The sequence below is a fragment of the Ailuropoda melanoleuca genome, chromosome 11 (genome assembly GCF_002007445.2).
Source record: "Ailuropoda melanoleuca isolate Jingjing chromosome 11, ASM200744v2, whole genome shotgun sequence".
Classification (NCBI taxonomy): domain Eukaryota; kingdom Metazoa; phylum Chordata; class Mammalia; order Carnivora; family Ursidae; genus Ailuropoda; species Ailuropoda melanoleuca.
In genome coordinates, this window is record NC_048228.1 from 42166703 (window position 1) to 42185094 (window position 18392).

General features: G+C 40.1%; 1 protein-coding gene across 5 annotated transcripts in view; it reads right to left on the reverse strand.

Annotated features, from left to right (window-relative positions):
• Positions 1-18392, reverse strand: part of ARHGAP24 (Rho GTPase activating protein 24) — a 500478-nt gene that overhangs the window by 61695 nt on the left and 420391 nt on the right. The window contains exon 1 of one of the 5 annotated variants that reach the window (XM_002913594.4): positions 11919-12329. The exons of the other annotated variants lie outside the window; for them this stretch is intronic. Within the exon in view, the coding sequence (XP_002913640.2) occupies positions 11919-12033 (115 nt within the window). The 5' untranslated portion in view covers positions 12034-12329. Of the gene's footprint in view, positions 1-11918; positions 12330-18392 lie in introns of those variants that run through there. 5 annotated transcript variants of the gene reach the window in all.

An 18392-nucleotide genomic window follows, 5' to 3' on the forward strand; every position in this document is an offset into this window, starting at 1 on the left:
CCCACTTGGTTACTTTTTTAAAAAACTTAATATAAAGGAAAAACAAAGACTGAAAGGCTGGTAAGCATTTAACAATCAGTACTTTGCAGTTTTATAGAATCAAATCCATGATACACATTCTTCAAAGGAAAAGGCTTTGCCTTATGCTGCCCTTCCCCCCATATTCCATATTTAGCTCCCACACCAAATAGACATAGGAAGTTAGAGATAGTCACTTTGATATAAGAAACACTGCAATAAATGAAAGTTCAGTTTTGGGTTTTCTTTTTCTTTCCTTTTGGGAAAGCAATTGTATTGAAAAGCAGAAATATTCCGCAAAGAGTAGTCAAATTCTACTTTTTGCTACAATTATAAGTTTATTTATTTATTTATTTGAATGGTCATTTTATTTTATTTTTTAATTTTTTTTAAGATTTTATTTATTTATTTGACAGAGAGAGAGTGAGAATACAAGCAGGGGGAGAAGCAGGCAGAGGGAGAGGGAGAAGCAGGCTCCCCGGAGCAAGGAGCCCAATGCGGGGCTCCATCCCAGGACCCTGGGACCATGACCTGACCGAAGCAGACGCCCATACGACTGAGCCAACCGTACGCCCCCAGTTGTAAGTTTATATCCAATTATCATTTAGTGTAAATGTTGTTCATTTCTCTGTTCACCTTTTGTTTTCCAACAACTGACTATGCCATGATTATAATCAAGGTGATAAAACTAGGTAAAAATGTCCAGAATCTTCATCTACATGAAATGTTTCAGATAGAAATATTTTGTTTTTTTAAAACCCTAAACTGTTACTTTTTTTGAAAGGGAAAATTTTTAATTATGACGCAGTGCATACCAAAAGTGAGGAGGCAGAATCGTGGTGACTTGCTGACAGACAGGAAGGCATACTTTATCACACATTGTCTTGAACTTCTGGCACATGGTAGTAATAAAAAGCAGGCCAATTCTGCTCAGTTTTATTAATGATTTTAAAATAACCACACAGAATGAATTTCTTATGGCATGCATTTGGGGCTGAACATACACACTATTCGCCCTGGGGACCCAATGATCAAGAAACAATTCCTCTAGGCTGTTTGTACTGGGTGTGATGGCTTCAAGGTTAAATTGTGGAGCTGGAGCACTGGTGGTGCGGGCCCTGATGGCCTGCAGTCCCAGTGGAGTCTCGCTGTGCACCCCATAGCATCTGGAGGTGGTGTTCCTTCTGATGATGAACAGACGACTGGGCTGGAAATGGAGGCCATGATGGCTGCATGGAAGGAACTGGACCCTTGCAATATGCTAGCCCCAAAGGCAGCTTTAGGCATGAAGGAGGACCCTAATATTGTTCCATCTATCACTAACAAGCAAATAGTGGGCTGTATCTATGAAGAGGGCAATAGTGCTCTCATCTCATCTGGTTCTGGCTGCACAAAGTGGGACCCAGCAATACCCTAATTGTGGACTTCTTACAAGCTGGTGCCCCACCAGTTGGCCCACTGAGCCTTTATACTAACTTACTCAAAACGTGCTGTAAAGTTTCTTCTTTCAGTAAAGAGTAGCCATTGTATTGGCTTCTTCTCAAAGAAAGAAAGAAAGAAAGAAGGAAGGAAAGAAAGAAAAATAAAGAAAGCCTCCAAAATATATTAATATCAGGTGGTAGCTTGGCAAAAATGATCAACCTATGAGAAAAAAAGGGGCAGAAAGCCAAAGCAAATGTCACTCCAATGTTCCCAGATGGGATGAATATCACTAAATAGTTTTAATGGTCTAATGGTTTCATAAAATGGAAAGAAAAATGAGTGTTGCATGTTGAAATTATGTGAGACTCCAAAATACTTAGGGAATTATTTCAAAAACATTAGGTTAAGATTTAACAATAAAAACAAATGTTTTACCTCCCTATCTGTAAAATAATTTATGTATGGGTTCAGCAATGCAAAACTATCACATTCTAAGCAGTAAATGACTGTTAACAAAGAGAAAATTTTTAGCCCTGGTAGAAACAATAAGACAACAACAAACCAAATGATTCAACACCTGATATCAAATCTAGTATTAAGGGAATTCACATATTCATTTTAGGAAAAAATTTAAGTGAAGTAATATTAATATCCACAACATAGAAAGTAAAATTAGAAAATGGCATCTTCTAAGGGCAGGAAAATTAATGCAGGTAACAGGTCTATTTAGCTAAATTTGTAGACTTTGGAAAAAGCAATTTCTCAATGGTGTGTCAAACATTGTTTGCTAACTCAATAGACATTAATACCCCTATTTTCTCTTGTCATTTCCATTTTAGGGACTAGAAAATTAAACAGCTCTCCCACTTTTTAAGAAGTCTTTGGAGTCTCTAGGAAGATATTTTCTTTTTTTTTTTGATGAAAGAGAAAGCTGGAATTGCCAATCTCTCCTCTTTTCTACCATAAACTTGGACATGCTACCTGTTTATCTAAGAGTCATCTTTTGACTATTAAGTAACAATCGTGAGGGAAAGCCTGAAAGATTCAGAGACAATGGGGATGAAATCATTGAACCACTGACCCAATACCAGCAGCGCCTTATTTATGATTTTTTTTTAATGTGAGAAAAATGCTTTTTAAGCACCGTTAGCTGGGTTTTCTGTTGCTTGCAGCAATACTGAATTCTAACCCGGACAGTGCTCATAATGACTTTGAAGATATTTTAGTATTTTAATAACAAAGCTTGAAAATTGATTATGAATGGAGAATACTGACTCTTTTTCTGTGGAGTTCTTTAAATTCCCCCCCTGTGGAGTTCCTTGATGCTTATTTGCCTGAGATGTTCAGATTCTATTCTGCCAAAATTAAGAAAATAGCCTTTCGAAGGCACTAATAGTTCATTTTAAAAAATAACGATATTGACATCTGGGAATACATCTTATGTATCTGTGGTTTTTCACTTATTGTTCTCGATGGATAAAGATAGTATCTAAAGTTTCTCTCTAAATCCAGCAGAAAACCTACTAAAGATGTTGCAACTCAACATCTATGTGTGCTACAAATGAGAACCAAACTTCTGAGATTTTGTCTTATACGGTAATAAAAAACAGTCAAACATTCTTTTCTTAAAATTCTCAGGATTTCTTCTTTCCCAAAACTTAGGGACGTGATAAAGGAAGAGGTAAGCTTTGCTTTATGGCCACTCTGGTTTCTCCTCTTCCTTCTCTCCTTCGTTCCTTCCTTCTTTTTTGTACATACAGCTTTGTGTTGTGGTAAGAATTTACTTAAGAAGTATAGCAGGAAACGAAAAGCCAAAAGCCCTAACATCTTTCCATCTATTAAGTACCTATTATGTACTAAGTCCTTGACATATATTCTCTTATTTTCATAATAAATATATAAGGTAACTATTTTATACATGAGGAAATTGGGGCTCAGAGAGATTAAACGAATAGCTCAAGGTTAGTTACACAACATGAAGTGTCAGAATGGAAGTCCATATCCAGATTCATTCAGCCTTAAAGCCTTTGCTCATTCCCAAATACCAGTCCATTTCCTCTTTATTTAATCACAATTATCATATGTTCTCATTTTCTAGTAATTTAAAATATTAGTAAATTCTAAAAACTAATAAAATAGAATATCATTTCTGAGCTCTAAAAAGTGATATTAGCGAAGATGTACTTATGTATGTCAGGCCTTAGTACAAGTGGTTTATCTGCATTTCTTTCATTTAAAACTCACAGTATTTTATTTTGTCTTTTTTAATTATGTTCAATTAGCCAACATATAGTACATCATTAGTTTCTGATGTAGTGTTCAACAGTTCATTAGTTGTGTATAACATCCAGTGCTCAGCACCACACGTGTCCTCCTTAATACCCATCACCTGGTTACCCCATCCCCCTCCCCCCTTCCTTCTGTGACCCCCAGTTTGGTTCCCGGAGTCTAGAGTCTCTCATGGTTTGTCTCCCTCTCTGATTTCTTCCCATTCAGTTTTCCCTCCCTTCCCCTGTGGTCCTCTGAGCTATTCCTTATGTTCCACATATGAGTGAAACCATATGATAATTGTCTTTCTCTGTTTGACTTACTTCACTTAGCATAATCTCCTCCAGTTCCATCCATGTCAGTGCAAATGGTAGGTATTCATCCTTTCTGATGGCTGAGTAATATTCCATTTTATTATGAACCACATCTTTATCCATTCATCTGTTGAGGGGCATCTTGGCTCCTTCCACAGTTTGGCTATTGTGGACATTGCTGCTATGAACAATGGGGTGCATGTGCCCTTTCTTTTCACTACATCTGTATTTTGGGGTAAATATCTGGTAGTGCAATTGCTGGGTCATGGGGTAGCTCTATTTTGAATGTCTTGAGGAAACTCCATACTGTTTTCTACTGTGGCTGTACCAGCTTGCATTCTCATCTGGGCTTTATGGAGTGGGCACCACTACTTTACTGAGGAGGAGACTGAAGCACAGAAAGGTTGAGTGACTTGCTGAATGTCACACAGCTAGTAAATGATGGAGCCAGGATTTGTTCAAGGCTTTTGGATTTCAGAGCCACTCTGTATCTATTACACAATACACTGTAGTGTGCACACGGGCTGAAAAATTAGTTACTGAGGAAGAAACCTGCTGCTTGCTAGCTTTCTGACCTAAACTTCTGTCATCACACTAGCAGGAATAATATCTGCTGAGAAAATGCAAATTTGGAGGAAGATCAGAAAAAAAAAAAAAAGAAGGAGAAAACTCTGAACATCTTATGCATCCTGCCCAAGGAAATGATCTCCTTTATGTAAAGAGCTATGTCTATTTAGCAATAATATGAAGAGAATTAAAGCATATAGATAGATTAGAGATTCCTGTGGAAAATTAATGATTTCTGCTTTAACTCTGGTCTTGCAAAGAATTAGTAAGTGATTATAATAGATGTATACTTCCCATTTTGTGGCATTGGAAACAGAATGTCCCAAACATCTCTGTCTTACAATGGTAGATATGAATCAACGTCCTATATGAGCGTGTTTTTTTGCATGGAAGTTTAGAGGGAAATTTATTTTAAGCTGCTTTGTTTAGCATTTTCATTGAGGAAGCGGTGAAACTTCAAATTTTAAGATTAACAAGAAAGCACAAAGGTCATGAGCCTATCCCCAACTAGCAGCATGGGCAAAAGGACACATTGACTAGTAGATTATTAACAAGGATATACTCTGTGATGTGAGTCATGCAAACGGTTCTAGCTATGTCCATTTAAATTCCAGGGGAGGTTTCACACTACCTGACAAAGGTACATCATGTGTACTTCCCTTGGAAGTACATTGATGGTGTCATAAAGCATCACCAAGGAGGTGACTTTTCACAGGGCTGAGAAGGTAAATTACAGAGGTGATTTTATTATACCTGTGGGAGGCTGTTCCAACTGGAGAGAGAGAGAGAGAGAGAGATATCTAAATCTCCTTCAGGATTTGTGAGGTTCCTCCTTTATGGGTGATATATACACTCAATAGCTAGAGGCAGCCTGTGAAGTTAACTGAGTGTGATCAGATAAATGTATTCATATTCCACTGATCTTAAATATGAATAAACAAACACAAAGCCAAACCTTCTTGGATTTTCTGTGCCTCGCAATTATTTATTCTTTTTGCTCCTTGGTTCCCAGTTAAGTATAACCCTGGCTCCATTTCATCACTTTCTGTCCTTTTGCAAACCTATTGCAATTTGGACTCTGACAGTCATTCTACTAAAAAAGGTTTTTCTATAGTCATCGGCAACTTCCTAGTTGCCAAATCATTGAAAGCCAAATTTACTCTTTGTATTACTTCATGCCTCACTCCCTTTAAAACTGTCAGTGTCACTCTTCTTCCTGACGCTTTTCATGTGTTACATAGTTCTTGCCTTCCAGAATACTCTTATCAATCTCCTTCTTGACTGTGCTACTTACTACACTCTTCTCATAAATTTGTTGGTCCTCTGGGTTCTGTCCTCAGCCCTATTTTTATGCTACTTGACACAATTTCTTTGCCTGACTACATGTAATCTCACTGTCTATCAGTTATTCCCAGATCTGTATCTCAGTTTGGGCCATTCTTAGAATCCTTGGCATTGGATTTCTAAGTGCCCGTTAGACCCTTCAACATAGCTATCTCAAAACATTCCCAAACTCAGAATTTCTAAAACAAAGTCACCTTTTCTTTAAAACCTGTTCTACTTCCTGTAATCCTAGTTTTGGTTATCCTCCTGAACATTTGAAGTGCCATTTGAGAGTCAGCCTAAATTCCTCCTTCCTTCATGATCCTCACTTAGTCACCATGGGTCCCTTCCAAACTCACTGTCACTACATTAGGCTAGATCCTCAATATTTCTTCAGTGCTTTTTTGAAGAGCAGAGTATCTATTTCAGGCAAGTGCTGCCATAGTAATCTTCATAATATTTAAATTGGATCATGACATTCCTTTGCTTTATTTCTTCCAGTGCTGCCCACTTGCCAACCAAACTCTTTTTCACGCAATAGAAAGTCTCCACATTCTGATCTCGGCCTCTTTATCTGCCATTCAATCAACAAATGTTTAGGTGACGCCCACAGTGTGCCAGGCCCTGCGCCATACCCACCCTCATTTCTACTGCTTGCTCACAAACAACACTCTCTCTGTCTATACCGCACTATTAGTTGTTCCTAAGTGAAATATGATTTATCATATCTTCAGGCCTCCTTCTAGAAGGTAGGTTTTGCCATCATGAGTCAGCTTAAGGAAACTTATTCTGCAAGGTTCAATTCATATCATCTCCTGTGTAAATTCTTTACTAACACTCCCTCATAGCTCCAGACCCAAAGCTTGATATGTTTCTGCTTCAGTCTCTTAGCATTGCTTTGTAATTATTTGTTTACACGCCTATCTGTACTGGACTACTCTCTCTCACCAGTCAAACAAGGATTGTACTTTTACAATCACTACAATAAAAATAATTATTTTACAGTAATTACTATTATAAATAATATTGGATAACAGCTGTAGACGATGTGTCTATCCAAAAAAGCCAGAGAGGAGTAGGAAAATTTCCCAAGGTGCCACAGACACCAGGACTGAACTGAGACTGGTGCGGGATCTGAAGGACTCCACAGCTCAGACTCCATTCTCCCACAAAGCCATGGTCTGAGTGTCTGTGTCCCCTCCAAATTCCTGGGTTGAAAACCTACTGTCTAAGGTGATGGTATTAGGGTGGGGCCTTTGCAAGCTGATTCGGTCACGAGGGTGGAGCCCTCCTGAATGGGATTAGTGCCTTGGTAAAAGGGCTCCAGAGAGCTCTCTTGCTCCTTCCTATTCTGTCCCTTGAGCGTACAACAAGAAATTGACAGTCTGCAACCCAGAACAGGTCTCTCACCAGAACCCAACCATACCAGCCTGATCTCAGACTTCCAGCCTGTGAGAAATAAATTTCTGTTGTGTGTGAGCTACACAGTCTATGGTATTTTGTTCCAGCAGCCTGAATGCGCCAGGACAGATAAGCAAACGCTCTTGCTTATGTCCCTGGAACTTAATACCAAAGTGGGTAAGGATCGAGTGCTCCATAAACATTTGTGGAACTAATGTGTGCATTAAAACAAGCTACTTCACTCCTTCAGTTACGGAAATGAGTGAGTAACTCCAGTGTAAACTGACACTTATCAATAATTCTCAGGCTGTGACACTGATTTCTATAAAAACTTGAAAACAAAAAAGTCTGTAGTGTGCTGATGAAAAGCCAGAAGTTAAACTTTTCCATTATTACTCAAATTCTCTGCTGTCATGATTTCTCAGAGTTCCTGTCCTTTTCCTCCTATAGATCACATACAAAGCCATATAGAGAATTTGCTTTTACTTAACTTTCTGCTTACTACAATCCTGCTAGCAGAACAAGACTTGGTATCACCAGGATTATAATAATTTTTAATTAAAAATGAACATTCGGCCACGATAAATAGACAAATCAAGATAAAAGACATCCAATTTAGTACAGAACTCAGTAACAAAGACAGCCAAAGTTTACTTCAGTCTATCGTCAACATTCTCTAAGCAACCAAAAAATCGTATATGGATAGAAATCTTGTAATCCCCGGAGCTCCGAATCTATAATAACCAGTGAATGTTTGGTAGATCTTGATTCTTTTTGTAGTCAGAGTGGAGAAGGAGGAAGGAAAATAAAGTCTTGGAAAAACTAGTAAGTGTAATAATGCCAGCACAGTGGCCTAGTGGCCTAGCTCTCAGACCAGCAGACACCATTTACGTGTGGGTATCAAGCTGTGCAATTTACATGTATTTTCTTAATTGACATTCCAAGTATTCTGCAAGGAGGTCTCCCTTCTACAAACCAATTCAGAGATGCTAGGTGCAGATCTGGAAAGTGGCAGATCTGGGATCTATCTATCCTATCTTTTACCATAAATGTATATAAAGCACTTAAGGATGGCTATGAAGATAAGGTGGCCATGTGGCAGCAGATAAGAAATATAAGGACTACACAGAAGGCTTGGGTGAACAGAGAAGGCTTGATGAGAAATGAGAGCCAACAATGCCTAGAAGGAAGCATAAAGTTTGAACAGAGCAGGGAGAATAGCATAGTGAAAAAAAGCAAAGAAGTGGCGTGGGACATGTGTTTAGGGAGAAAGAGGGGACAGTCTGGGGAACTGGGAGTTTATTCTCCAGGGAATAGATGGAATTGGTTAGAAGGCCTTGATAATTACATGAAACAGTTAGGACTTCCTCCCGGGAGCAAGAGGGACTCATAAAAATATCTGAGCTGTGGGACGCTTGAGAATACTATTTCAGGAATACCAATTGATCAGTGCTTTACTGATGGCCTGTGTGTGGTAGGAATTTATGAAGAACATTAGGGTGGAAACAAGGGAGGATGGATGCTGTTTTGAAGAGCTTCTTCCTAGGTCAAAATAAGTTGTGTGCCTGAAGCAATAAAGGCACAGAGAACTAAGGCGATAGAAACTGAAATGCAGCTGGAAGTCTATAAGGAAGGAAGAAGCAACAGTGCACGGCCACTCACTGGTTACGGTTTAGGGGAGAAGCTCTAGAGAATGAATGATGATTTATCTCTGAGAGGAGAGCGCCTCAGGAAAAAAAACAGAAAAAGAACAACAATAAAACAAAAAAAACCCAAAACAAGATGCAGTTAGAATTTTAAAAATTACTTCAGTGTGTCCTGTGAGCATAGCAACCTTAAATCAGCTAGCTAGCCTATTATGACCAGAAATGAACATGAACATTCGGGAACCAAGGTAGTATGCACCTCCAGGTAATCAAAAGGTTGGTTATGCTTCCCATACTAGCTATTAGTCTTCTAGAGGTTAAAAAAAAAAAAAATTACATATGTAGTCTCCAAATCAACAGGGTAAAATACATTGGAATCATTCTCTCTCCAAAACATAAATCCAAAGCATTACCATCCCCAGCTTCCTGCCTAAGAAATGTTTCTCGGTTCCTAGATCTTTCAAACTGGGAAAACATTTTCAGTGATCTGTATTAGTACCCAAACGAAGAAATGGATGAAAAGGACAGTAAAGGACCAAAGGGATCTGGAAGAGGAAACAACCCTGAGACGTCAGTTAGGGCCTGCCCAGCATGCAGGCTGCATGACCACCAGGCCTCTGGAAACTTTAACTCAACTCCACACTTCATTCTTAGGGCATTTCGAAAGCGGCAAGTCTCCGCTTCTGTTGGCTTACACTTGACAATGGTAAAAAAAAAAAAAAAAAAAAAAAAAAAAAAAAGATGTTTTAAATGTGGCTCAGGAAAAGCAGCCACGTCAACATTCTTTGCTTCTGGGGGCTTTTCCATGAATCATGCACTCTCCCTTTTGCTTGCATTGAAATGACTTAAGCCGATGCTCTCCAACAGGCTTGGTTGAGGAAAGCAGAAACGGGTCCACTTCTCCAACTACTTGAGTACCCAGGAGATGAAACAAAGCACAAAAGAACACTCTCTTCTTAAGGTAGCATGGTTTGGGGACCCAGGATCGAAAGAAAAGTCCATTCTTTTCAGGGCAGGACCTTAAATAAAGATGTAAACACCGCAGTGAGTCAGGCCCCTGCGGCTGGAGTGATTAGCGCTGCACGCGGGAGCTGCTCTGCTCCCAGAGCCTCCCGGGAAGGGGGGAGCCTGGTGTGCAGTCCAGCTCTGGCTAAAGGGGAAGGAAACTGAAAACAAATCCATGCTCTCGCTCCTCTTCTCCTTTATGGTTCTGACAGGAACCAGAATACAGCTTTGTAAATTAGAAATCTGTTAATCCTTGACTCGTGTGCTGAACATTCCTCAGATTACTAAAACTGCACAGGACAGGACACTAGTTTAAAAATAACCCACAAGAGATGATAGGTGGAAGCTGTTCCCCACTCCTGTGGTAGCCATTTGCCAGCCCAGGGGGATTCTCTCCACAGACACTGCCTTCCCTCTCTGGTATTTAAGGAGAAAGGGAAGAGGGCATAATGAATAGTAATAATGAATAGTAATCTTAGGCAGGATTCTTGCAGATAACGCTATGCTCCACTACTGGAGGGAAGGTGGAAAAGGTCAAAAACACCTTGCTCTGTGCTTCAAAGATACATTAAATGTCCCCAGAACATCTCATGTTAATAAATGAGTGGCAATAGCCTGGAAAAGTAGACCTTCTTTGCATGTTTGGACAAACTCACTTTAGTTGCTGAGGGCTGGAAGAGCTAGAAAAAGAGAGAAAGTCCTTTAAGCAATGACTCCCTAGCTTTTTTTTTTTTCAATTTCTATTGTTACCAATTTCTCTGTCAATGATGCAATCTTGACAGTAACCATGAAATCTCTAAAGATCTATAGAATATGAGGCATGTATCTCTCACTTAATTACCTTTGTGGATGAGAGAGGAATATAAATTAAACCTAAGTTCCTTGCTAATAATATATGATAATGATCATAGGCAGATCTTAACTGTTCAAAGAGAAAGACTCAGAAGGAACAAGGTTTAGTCTTTAAAAAGTTCCTTCCATATCTTGCTTTGTTTTTTTGTTTTTTTCCTAACTTTGTTTTCTTCTCTCTTTTTGTTGGTTAGTAGAAAGGGTTAATTAATAGGTGGCAGATCAAAGAAAAAGGGAGAAAGAACCTTAGATGCTAGTCATATCTGCTCCTGGTCAAATTATAAGCTTACTATGCATGACATTAAATTATAACTACCTAGTTCCAAATTAAATAATCACGTCACTTAATTATCCCCATTTTAAAGCAAAAGGACATGTAAAAATATTTTGATACATAAATATTTTCTAAAAGCATTTTATTTTACCTATGCTGTACCCTATAACTCCCCTTACACAAATCAATTGTGAAATGCATAGCTTCTTTTATTGATCAGGAATTGTTGGATTTTCCCACTCCCTGTTCCTGATAGCTCGTATCTTTGGCCTTTGCCAATGCCACCTTTTGATGTATTTGGAAAGTCAAGGTGATTCCTACTTCTTTAGTCAATATGGTCAAAAGGCTCCTGAAAAGGGGTCACTACAGATAACCTAATTATTCAAATTTTCTCAGCAGGGGAGGGGAGGCAAGCACAGGCAGCCAGAACAAAACTGATGTGATGGGAGCAGAGAACAAGGATTTGAGAGGGACTGATTTCAAGAACTCACAACATGGCTTCTTGATTTGGGTCTGGCAGCAGCCCAAGGTCGCCTTGGCCCCTCCTCCCAGAAGGGCCAGGCCAGCTCGCGGGCTTTCAGTCGGTCAAGGTGATCCCCATAGGACTTCCATTCTTTAAGCCCCACCTACCCAGCCCATTCAGTCATAAACCGATCAATAGGAACCTTGAAAAATAAATATAGGCAAGCAGAGACACACATCAATCACTCCTCTACAGTTCTAATCTCTTGGTTTTCAAACTTCCATTTTATCTGAATATCTACTGACCTTAAAGCCCCAGCGAATATAATGTATATTTTTTAAACGGACATGAACAGATCATCTACCTACCTTTCCGAAAACTAAAACACCGTTTGATTCTTCTGTACGTAGTTTTAGGAATGAAAGGAGTTGACGCTAAGGCACCTGAGGGCCGTCCCCCAGTAGTTCGGTCTTCAGGCATCATACAGGCCCGAAGTTCCGAGCCAGTCTCAGGCTTCTTTTAAGACCGGCCTCTGCGCGATACCCCACAGCCACTCCTTCTCATGTTTATTTGTTAGGGTGCAAGTGCTGACTCCTATAACTCGAAGGCTTTTATCATCCAGCTCCTGGATCAGGGATAAGTTATCACCTCTCCTTTACTTCTTGTTTTGGCAAACAAACAAACAAACAAAACACTTCCTTTTCTCTTGCCTAATCCAAGGAGTTTTAAGGTTTTGGTGTTTTGTTTTGTTTTTAAGTTTCTGCAGACATTCCAAAATGTCACAGCAAAGAGGACTGCAGCAAGCGCGCTGCACCTCCCATTCAAACAGCAGGAGGTTTTTTTTTTTTTTTTATTAAGAACTGTCTTCTCAGCTGGAACTGGGGGGACTGAGATTCCTCTGGAAAGGTCAGCAAACAGTCCTGTGCAAGGGGAAAAAGGAACAATGACCAAAAGGCCCCTGAGGAACACTTCAGGACCGTCCTTGCTGGCTCCTTTCGGCTGAGCAAAAGGGGAGGCAAATAATGGCACCTTCTCCAGAAAGCATTTCAGCGCATGATAGGTTCTTTTCAAAGGACTCCCCAGTTCCTTTTACAGCACCCCACATCCTTCGATGCTCTCTGCGGGCTTCTCCCTTTTCCCTTCTGTCTCCAAACTCCCGGGGCTTCCGAGGGAATCTCCGCGTCAGAACAGTTGAGTGCCCCTTCCAAGGGGCCTCCTGGGATCTGTGGAGGAGGCAGCTCTGCAGGGAGCTTCTCCTCCCCCTCCTCCGGCTCCGGCTCCCCTTTTCTCAATGAGGGCTGGGCGGGAGCTGGCACGGCGGCAGCTGCCTCGTCACCGAGCTGTGGCTGCGGCTGCCTTCAGTGCCCGCTGGTCACATGCAGCAGGTGCAGTCACAACAGAATGAGGGGAGGAGGCAGAATGCCACAGGGCGTGCAAGCCCTTTCTTCCTCCTTCCTCCTCTGACTTTGTGCTCACTTCCCTGCCCCTGTCTGTGCAGCGCCTTCAGAGCTGGCTGCCTCAGCCGTTCCAGAAAGCAAATGGCACCAGAAACCAACTCCAAGGGGGTAAGCTTTTACCCCCCCTCCTGCATTTATTCTCTTCCTAGACAAGACTTTTTCAGAGATTTTGCAATTCCATCTATTGGTGAGTGCTGACTTCAATATGCATATCACTAAAACATATGTGTGCGGACTCGTACACATGTGCATGTCTGTGAAGTAGAAAAATAGTCTCCATCTGGTAACAAAGGACCTGGACCATAAAACAACTCAAATCAACTCATGGGTGTGCTTGCATATTTACACATACATATATATTTCTTGGGTTACAGTTTGAAAACCAATCCGGTTTTCAACTTTCTCCTCTGCTTTTGCACGCACCCTGTCCGCCCCAGCCCCCATGTCCACCAACACTCTCAATCCCACTCACTGAACAATTGACCCGCTGGGTTAATCATTCATCCACCTCTCTGTTCCATGAGCAGATTTCGGGCTGCTAGTGCTTTAACCCCAACTGACCCCCAAGGTCTCTGCGTTCCTTCCAAGCCATTTGACAGGCACGGTACAAAACTGTGAGGAATACTGCAAAGGCGCTCCCTTTAGAAACATCATTTCTCTGACCAGCATGCCCAGATAGGTAATAGTTTGTCACAGAAGGAATCATCAGTAGTGATTTCTGCCCAATGGTTCAAATTTGTTCTTGCCTTCAGTGTCACAGCATACTACTAGCAAAAGAAGGAAGCACAGAGTATAACTCAGTATAAACAAGACAGCGGCAAGGCTGGACTGAGAGGCACTTCAGCCAACTGAAAACCTCACTGACCTGAGCATTGGCATGGAGGGAACACACGTAATCCCAGGACTTTGGAGCTAGAACAAATCTCAGTTAATGGTTTTGTCTAATTTTCTGATTTCACAAACAAGCAAACTGAAAGTCTGGGGGGGTAATACCCCTTATCCAAGATCACACAGCTGTCTGTGTCAGAAGCAAGACCACATCACCGCTTAATTAACCCTTGCTTGACTATATGCCAGTTATTCATCATGAAGATTACTCACACTCAGTATTTTTACTGCATCAATGGGTCTCTGACTGAACTCTTTTTGTAAGGAGACAGAAATATGGGGAGAACCTGATTTTGTTAGTAGTTAGAGTTAGGCAAAACACTCAAATCTAATGAACACTCAATGAGGTTATACGATGGGCTTGGCACTTCCATACACATTGCCTCAAAAACAATTGAAAAGAATTGTAAAAAAAAATCCCCCAAAAACCAAAACAATAAAACACTGCAGGGGTGCCTGGGTAGTTCAGTTGGTTAAGCGTCCAACTTTTGATTTCAGCTCAGGTCATAATCTCAGGGTCCTGGGATTGAGCCCCACATGGGACTCCGCGCTCAGCAGGGAATCTAGAGATTCTCTCTCTCCCTTTACCCCTCCCTCCACTTGTGCTCTCTCTCTCTCTCAAATAAATAAGTAAATCTTTAAAAAGAAAAAAAAACAGTATTAAAAAAAAGCAAACATAAACAAGCAAAACAAACCTAAACTTTTCCAAAGCTAAATAAATGCTTTGACATCCTAAATTTCAGATTTGACTTTTAGGCAGAAACCGTGTGTTTCTCAGCATTATTAATGGGATTATTAATGGGGAAGCGATTGTTTACAAGTGGTTTTAAGCCGATCATACAAAGCTGGAAGTATCTAGATTCAATACTGAATTTTCTTATCAGGCTAGGTTGTTAAGCAAATGTCCACTTCTTCCATTTCCATTGGTTCCCTTCCCTTATCTGATTATCTGTTGTAAGTTTGCTTTATTTAATAAAAAGAAAAGGCCTATAATTCCAAAGCCCTACAGGTCTTCATTTCTAAGAGACTGAAAAGCTTGGCAAGCTCCTGGGGGTCTCCTATTTTTCATTGAATGTCTTATTATTGTAATGGTAAAGGGGGAATATTTTACATGTGTATGCAACCTGAACAAGCATAAGCTTAGGTGTCTCATGAAAAATTTTAACTTTTTAAAAATAGGCTGTGACAATGCAGTGCAGGTAGTGAAAGGCCCTTTCTATTTAACAAGCACATTTAAAATGTATCCGAAGGAGGTATACAGAAATCATATATCAGAGTGATATGTCACCTTCCAAATGTCTTTGCAGATTCTATTTAATCAATGGCCACAACAATATTTAAGCATTGGGAAGGAGACTGGAATCTAAGAGGTCTTCGTTTAGGTTTTTTTTTTTTTTTTTTTTTTTTTTTAAAGATTTTATTTATTTATTCGACAGAGATAGAGACAGCCAGTGAGAGAGGGAACACAAGCAGGGGGAGTGTGAGAGGAAGAAGCAGGCTCATAGCAGAGGAGCCTGATGTGGGGCTCGATCCCATCACGCCGGGATCACGCCCTGAGCCGAAGGCAGACGCTCAACCGCTGTGCCACCCAGGCGCCCCTCGTTTAGGTTTAATAGAGTCTTGGGTTCCATAACTAAGATAGGGAGGAGAAATGTATTTTCTTATGAAATGCAATTAATGGCAATTTTGAAATTTTTTAACACATTTTTGAGATATAATCCACATATCCTAGAATTCACCCATTTCAAGTGTACAAGTCAATGATTTTTAGCATATTCACAGATATATACAACCATCATCATAGTCAATTTTAGAACATTTTCATCACCTCAAAAAGAAATCCCATATCTTGGGCTATCACCTACCCCCTCCAACATTCCCATCCCAGCACTAAGTGACCACTAATTTACTTTTTGTCTCTATAGTTTTCCCCATTATGTACATTCTTTTTCTTTTTAAGATTTTATTTATTTGACAGAGAGAGAGAAAGAGCGAGCACAAGCAGGGGGAGTGGCAGAGGGAGAAGGAGAAGCAGGCTCCCCACTGGGCAGGGAGCTGGACTCGGGGCTGGATCCCAGGACCCTGGGATCATGACCTGCATTGAGGGCAGGCACTTAACTAACTGGGCCACCCAGGCACCCCTGTTCTGTACTGTCATATGAACAGAATCATGCTATGTAGCCTTTTGTGACTGGCTTCTTCCACTTAGCATAATGTTTTCAAGGTTTATTCAGACTGTAGCAGGTATCAGTACCTCATTGCTTTTTTATGGCCGCATAATAACCCCGAGTACGGATATACCACACTCTATGGACTCATTAGTCCATTGATGGACATTTGGGCATTTCCACTTTTTGAGTTGTAGGAGTTCATTATAAATTCTGGATACAAGTTCATTATTAGATGTGTGGTCTGGAAATACCTCTTCCCAATCTGTTGATTATATTTTCACTTTCTTGATGGTCTCAGTTCAGGTATTTTTGAAGGACTTGAAAAACCATATTTATTTTAATTAGCATAATTTTAAAATTTTTGTTTTCATATACTGAAGGATATACTATTTGTAAGGCATGGGCTTGTAATTGTGGTTTTTCATTCCCACAGTACATGTCATAGATCACATTATTGTGCGAGAAAGCAGGAGGAGCTCGCAAGTTTCCTTCCTAGTTCTGTTACTCCCAGTGTGACTGATATATGGCAAATTAGTCACCCTCTCTCAGTCTCGATGACCTAATCCACAAAATGTGGGATTGAATTAAAACAGTGGTTTTAAAAGATGCTTTATCAGCAGAAAACTTTTTTCCAACCAAATGTTAGGTGTACTCCTAATATATAAGGTAAATAAAAGGGTTTTTAGCTATGTACATTTGCTTGCAACTCAAATTTGTAATATTTCTTTAAAATGCAATCAATGAACAGAGGGGAGTTTATTAATACGAACATTTCAAACCCTAGATTATGGGTGACAGTTGAAATCTTCTACCAATGTCAATATTCAGTTTGTTTCTATATTCTGTATTTACTTTAAAAAATGCTAATGTTCAGTTGGACCACAAACGATTCATTGCAAATTGAATGAGTAATTTAAAAGCTTGCCTTGCATTCTCACATTACTCTTCAATTAAACAAAAAGGGCAGAAAAGTTTTTATTGGAGCATTGCTTCTATGGTAAGTGTTCTATGCTAAAATATATCTCTTTACAAGTAAATTTGAATCAGGCATTTACAAAATCCCTGAAGCTCGTTTCATAGGATAAAGTACAGTAGTCCCCTCTTATCCACAGGAAATATATTCTAGGACCCCCAGTGGATGCCTGAAACTGGGAATAGTACTGAACCTTATATATACTATATTTTTTCCTTAGATATATACTTATGATAAAGTTTAATCTATACATTGAGCACAGTGAGAAATTAATAATAAAATAGAACAATTATAACAATACACTGTAGTAAATGTTACACGCATGTGGTCACTCTCTCTCAAAATATCTTGTAATGTATTCACCCTTCTTCTTGCAGTGATGCAAGATGATAAAACGCCTACGTGATGAAAGGAAGTGAGACATGGCATTAGGTTACTATCGCCCCTCTGATGATAGATCGGAAGGAACGTCACCTGCTTCTGGACCGTGCTTGACCGCGAGTAACTGAAAACTGCTGAAAGAGAAACCCCAGATCAGGGGAGAACGACTGTACACAGACCGATCAAGTACCAGAGCTCCCTTCCAAGTTCATAAATTTGAAGATTTATATATAGCCCTTGTCTAGTCCCACTGGGATAACTTCGGGGACTCCTGAGCCATTAGTAGTGGCTCTGTGGCTACTGATTTAATAAAGCTAATTGGATCTCATTCAATTTTCTTGAAAAAAGGGCAGATGGAAGAGGAGGAAAGGGAGAAAATGGCACACTTCATGAAAGTAATGCCAAACAAAAATACTTCCTTCGACAGATATTAAGGATCATCCTAACCTCAGAAGCCCCAGAAATTTGATAATGGGGGGGGACTCTTTAGAAATGACAGGAACTTTGAAAAGACACATCTTCAGGCACCCCACAAATTCCTGGCTCTGGAGCTATCAGCAAACCTCTAGCAGGTGAGTAAGTGTCTCATGAGCAATCGTGAGCCATCCTTTGCTAATGTTGTAGGGGGCACCTCAGCCCACAGGTCTTTTCAAATGTTCTACATAGTCCCTTAGCCATTTTAGTATATAAATAGGGTGACCCTATAAGTTGTCACCAAAACTACGACACCATGAAAGTGAAAAGCAACACTGTCAATGATTATCCTGGGACAACAATCGTAAACCAGACTGTTACCAGGCAAACTGGGATGAACGGTCACCCTGGTGAGGAACCACCCCTTTCCCCAACAGAAGGCACTATTAGAAAACAGACACTCTGCAGACCTGTATCATTCACCTGGTGAAACCTAACTTTCCAACTTTTTAAAGTACACACCTTTGAAGCTATGCTGAAATACAAAGTGGTGAGTCA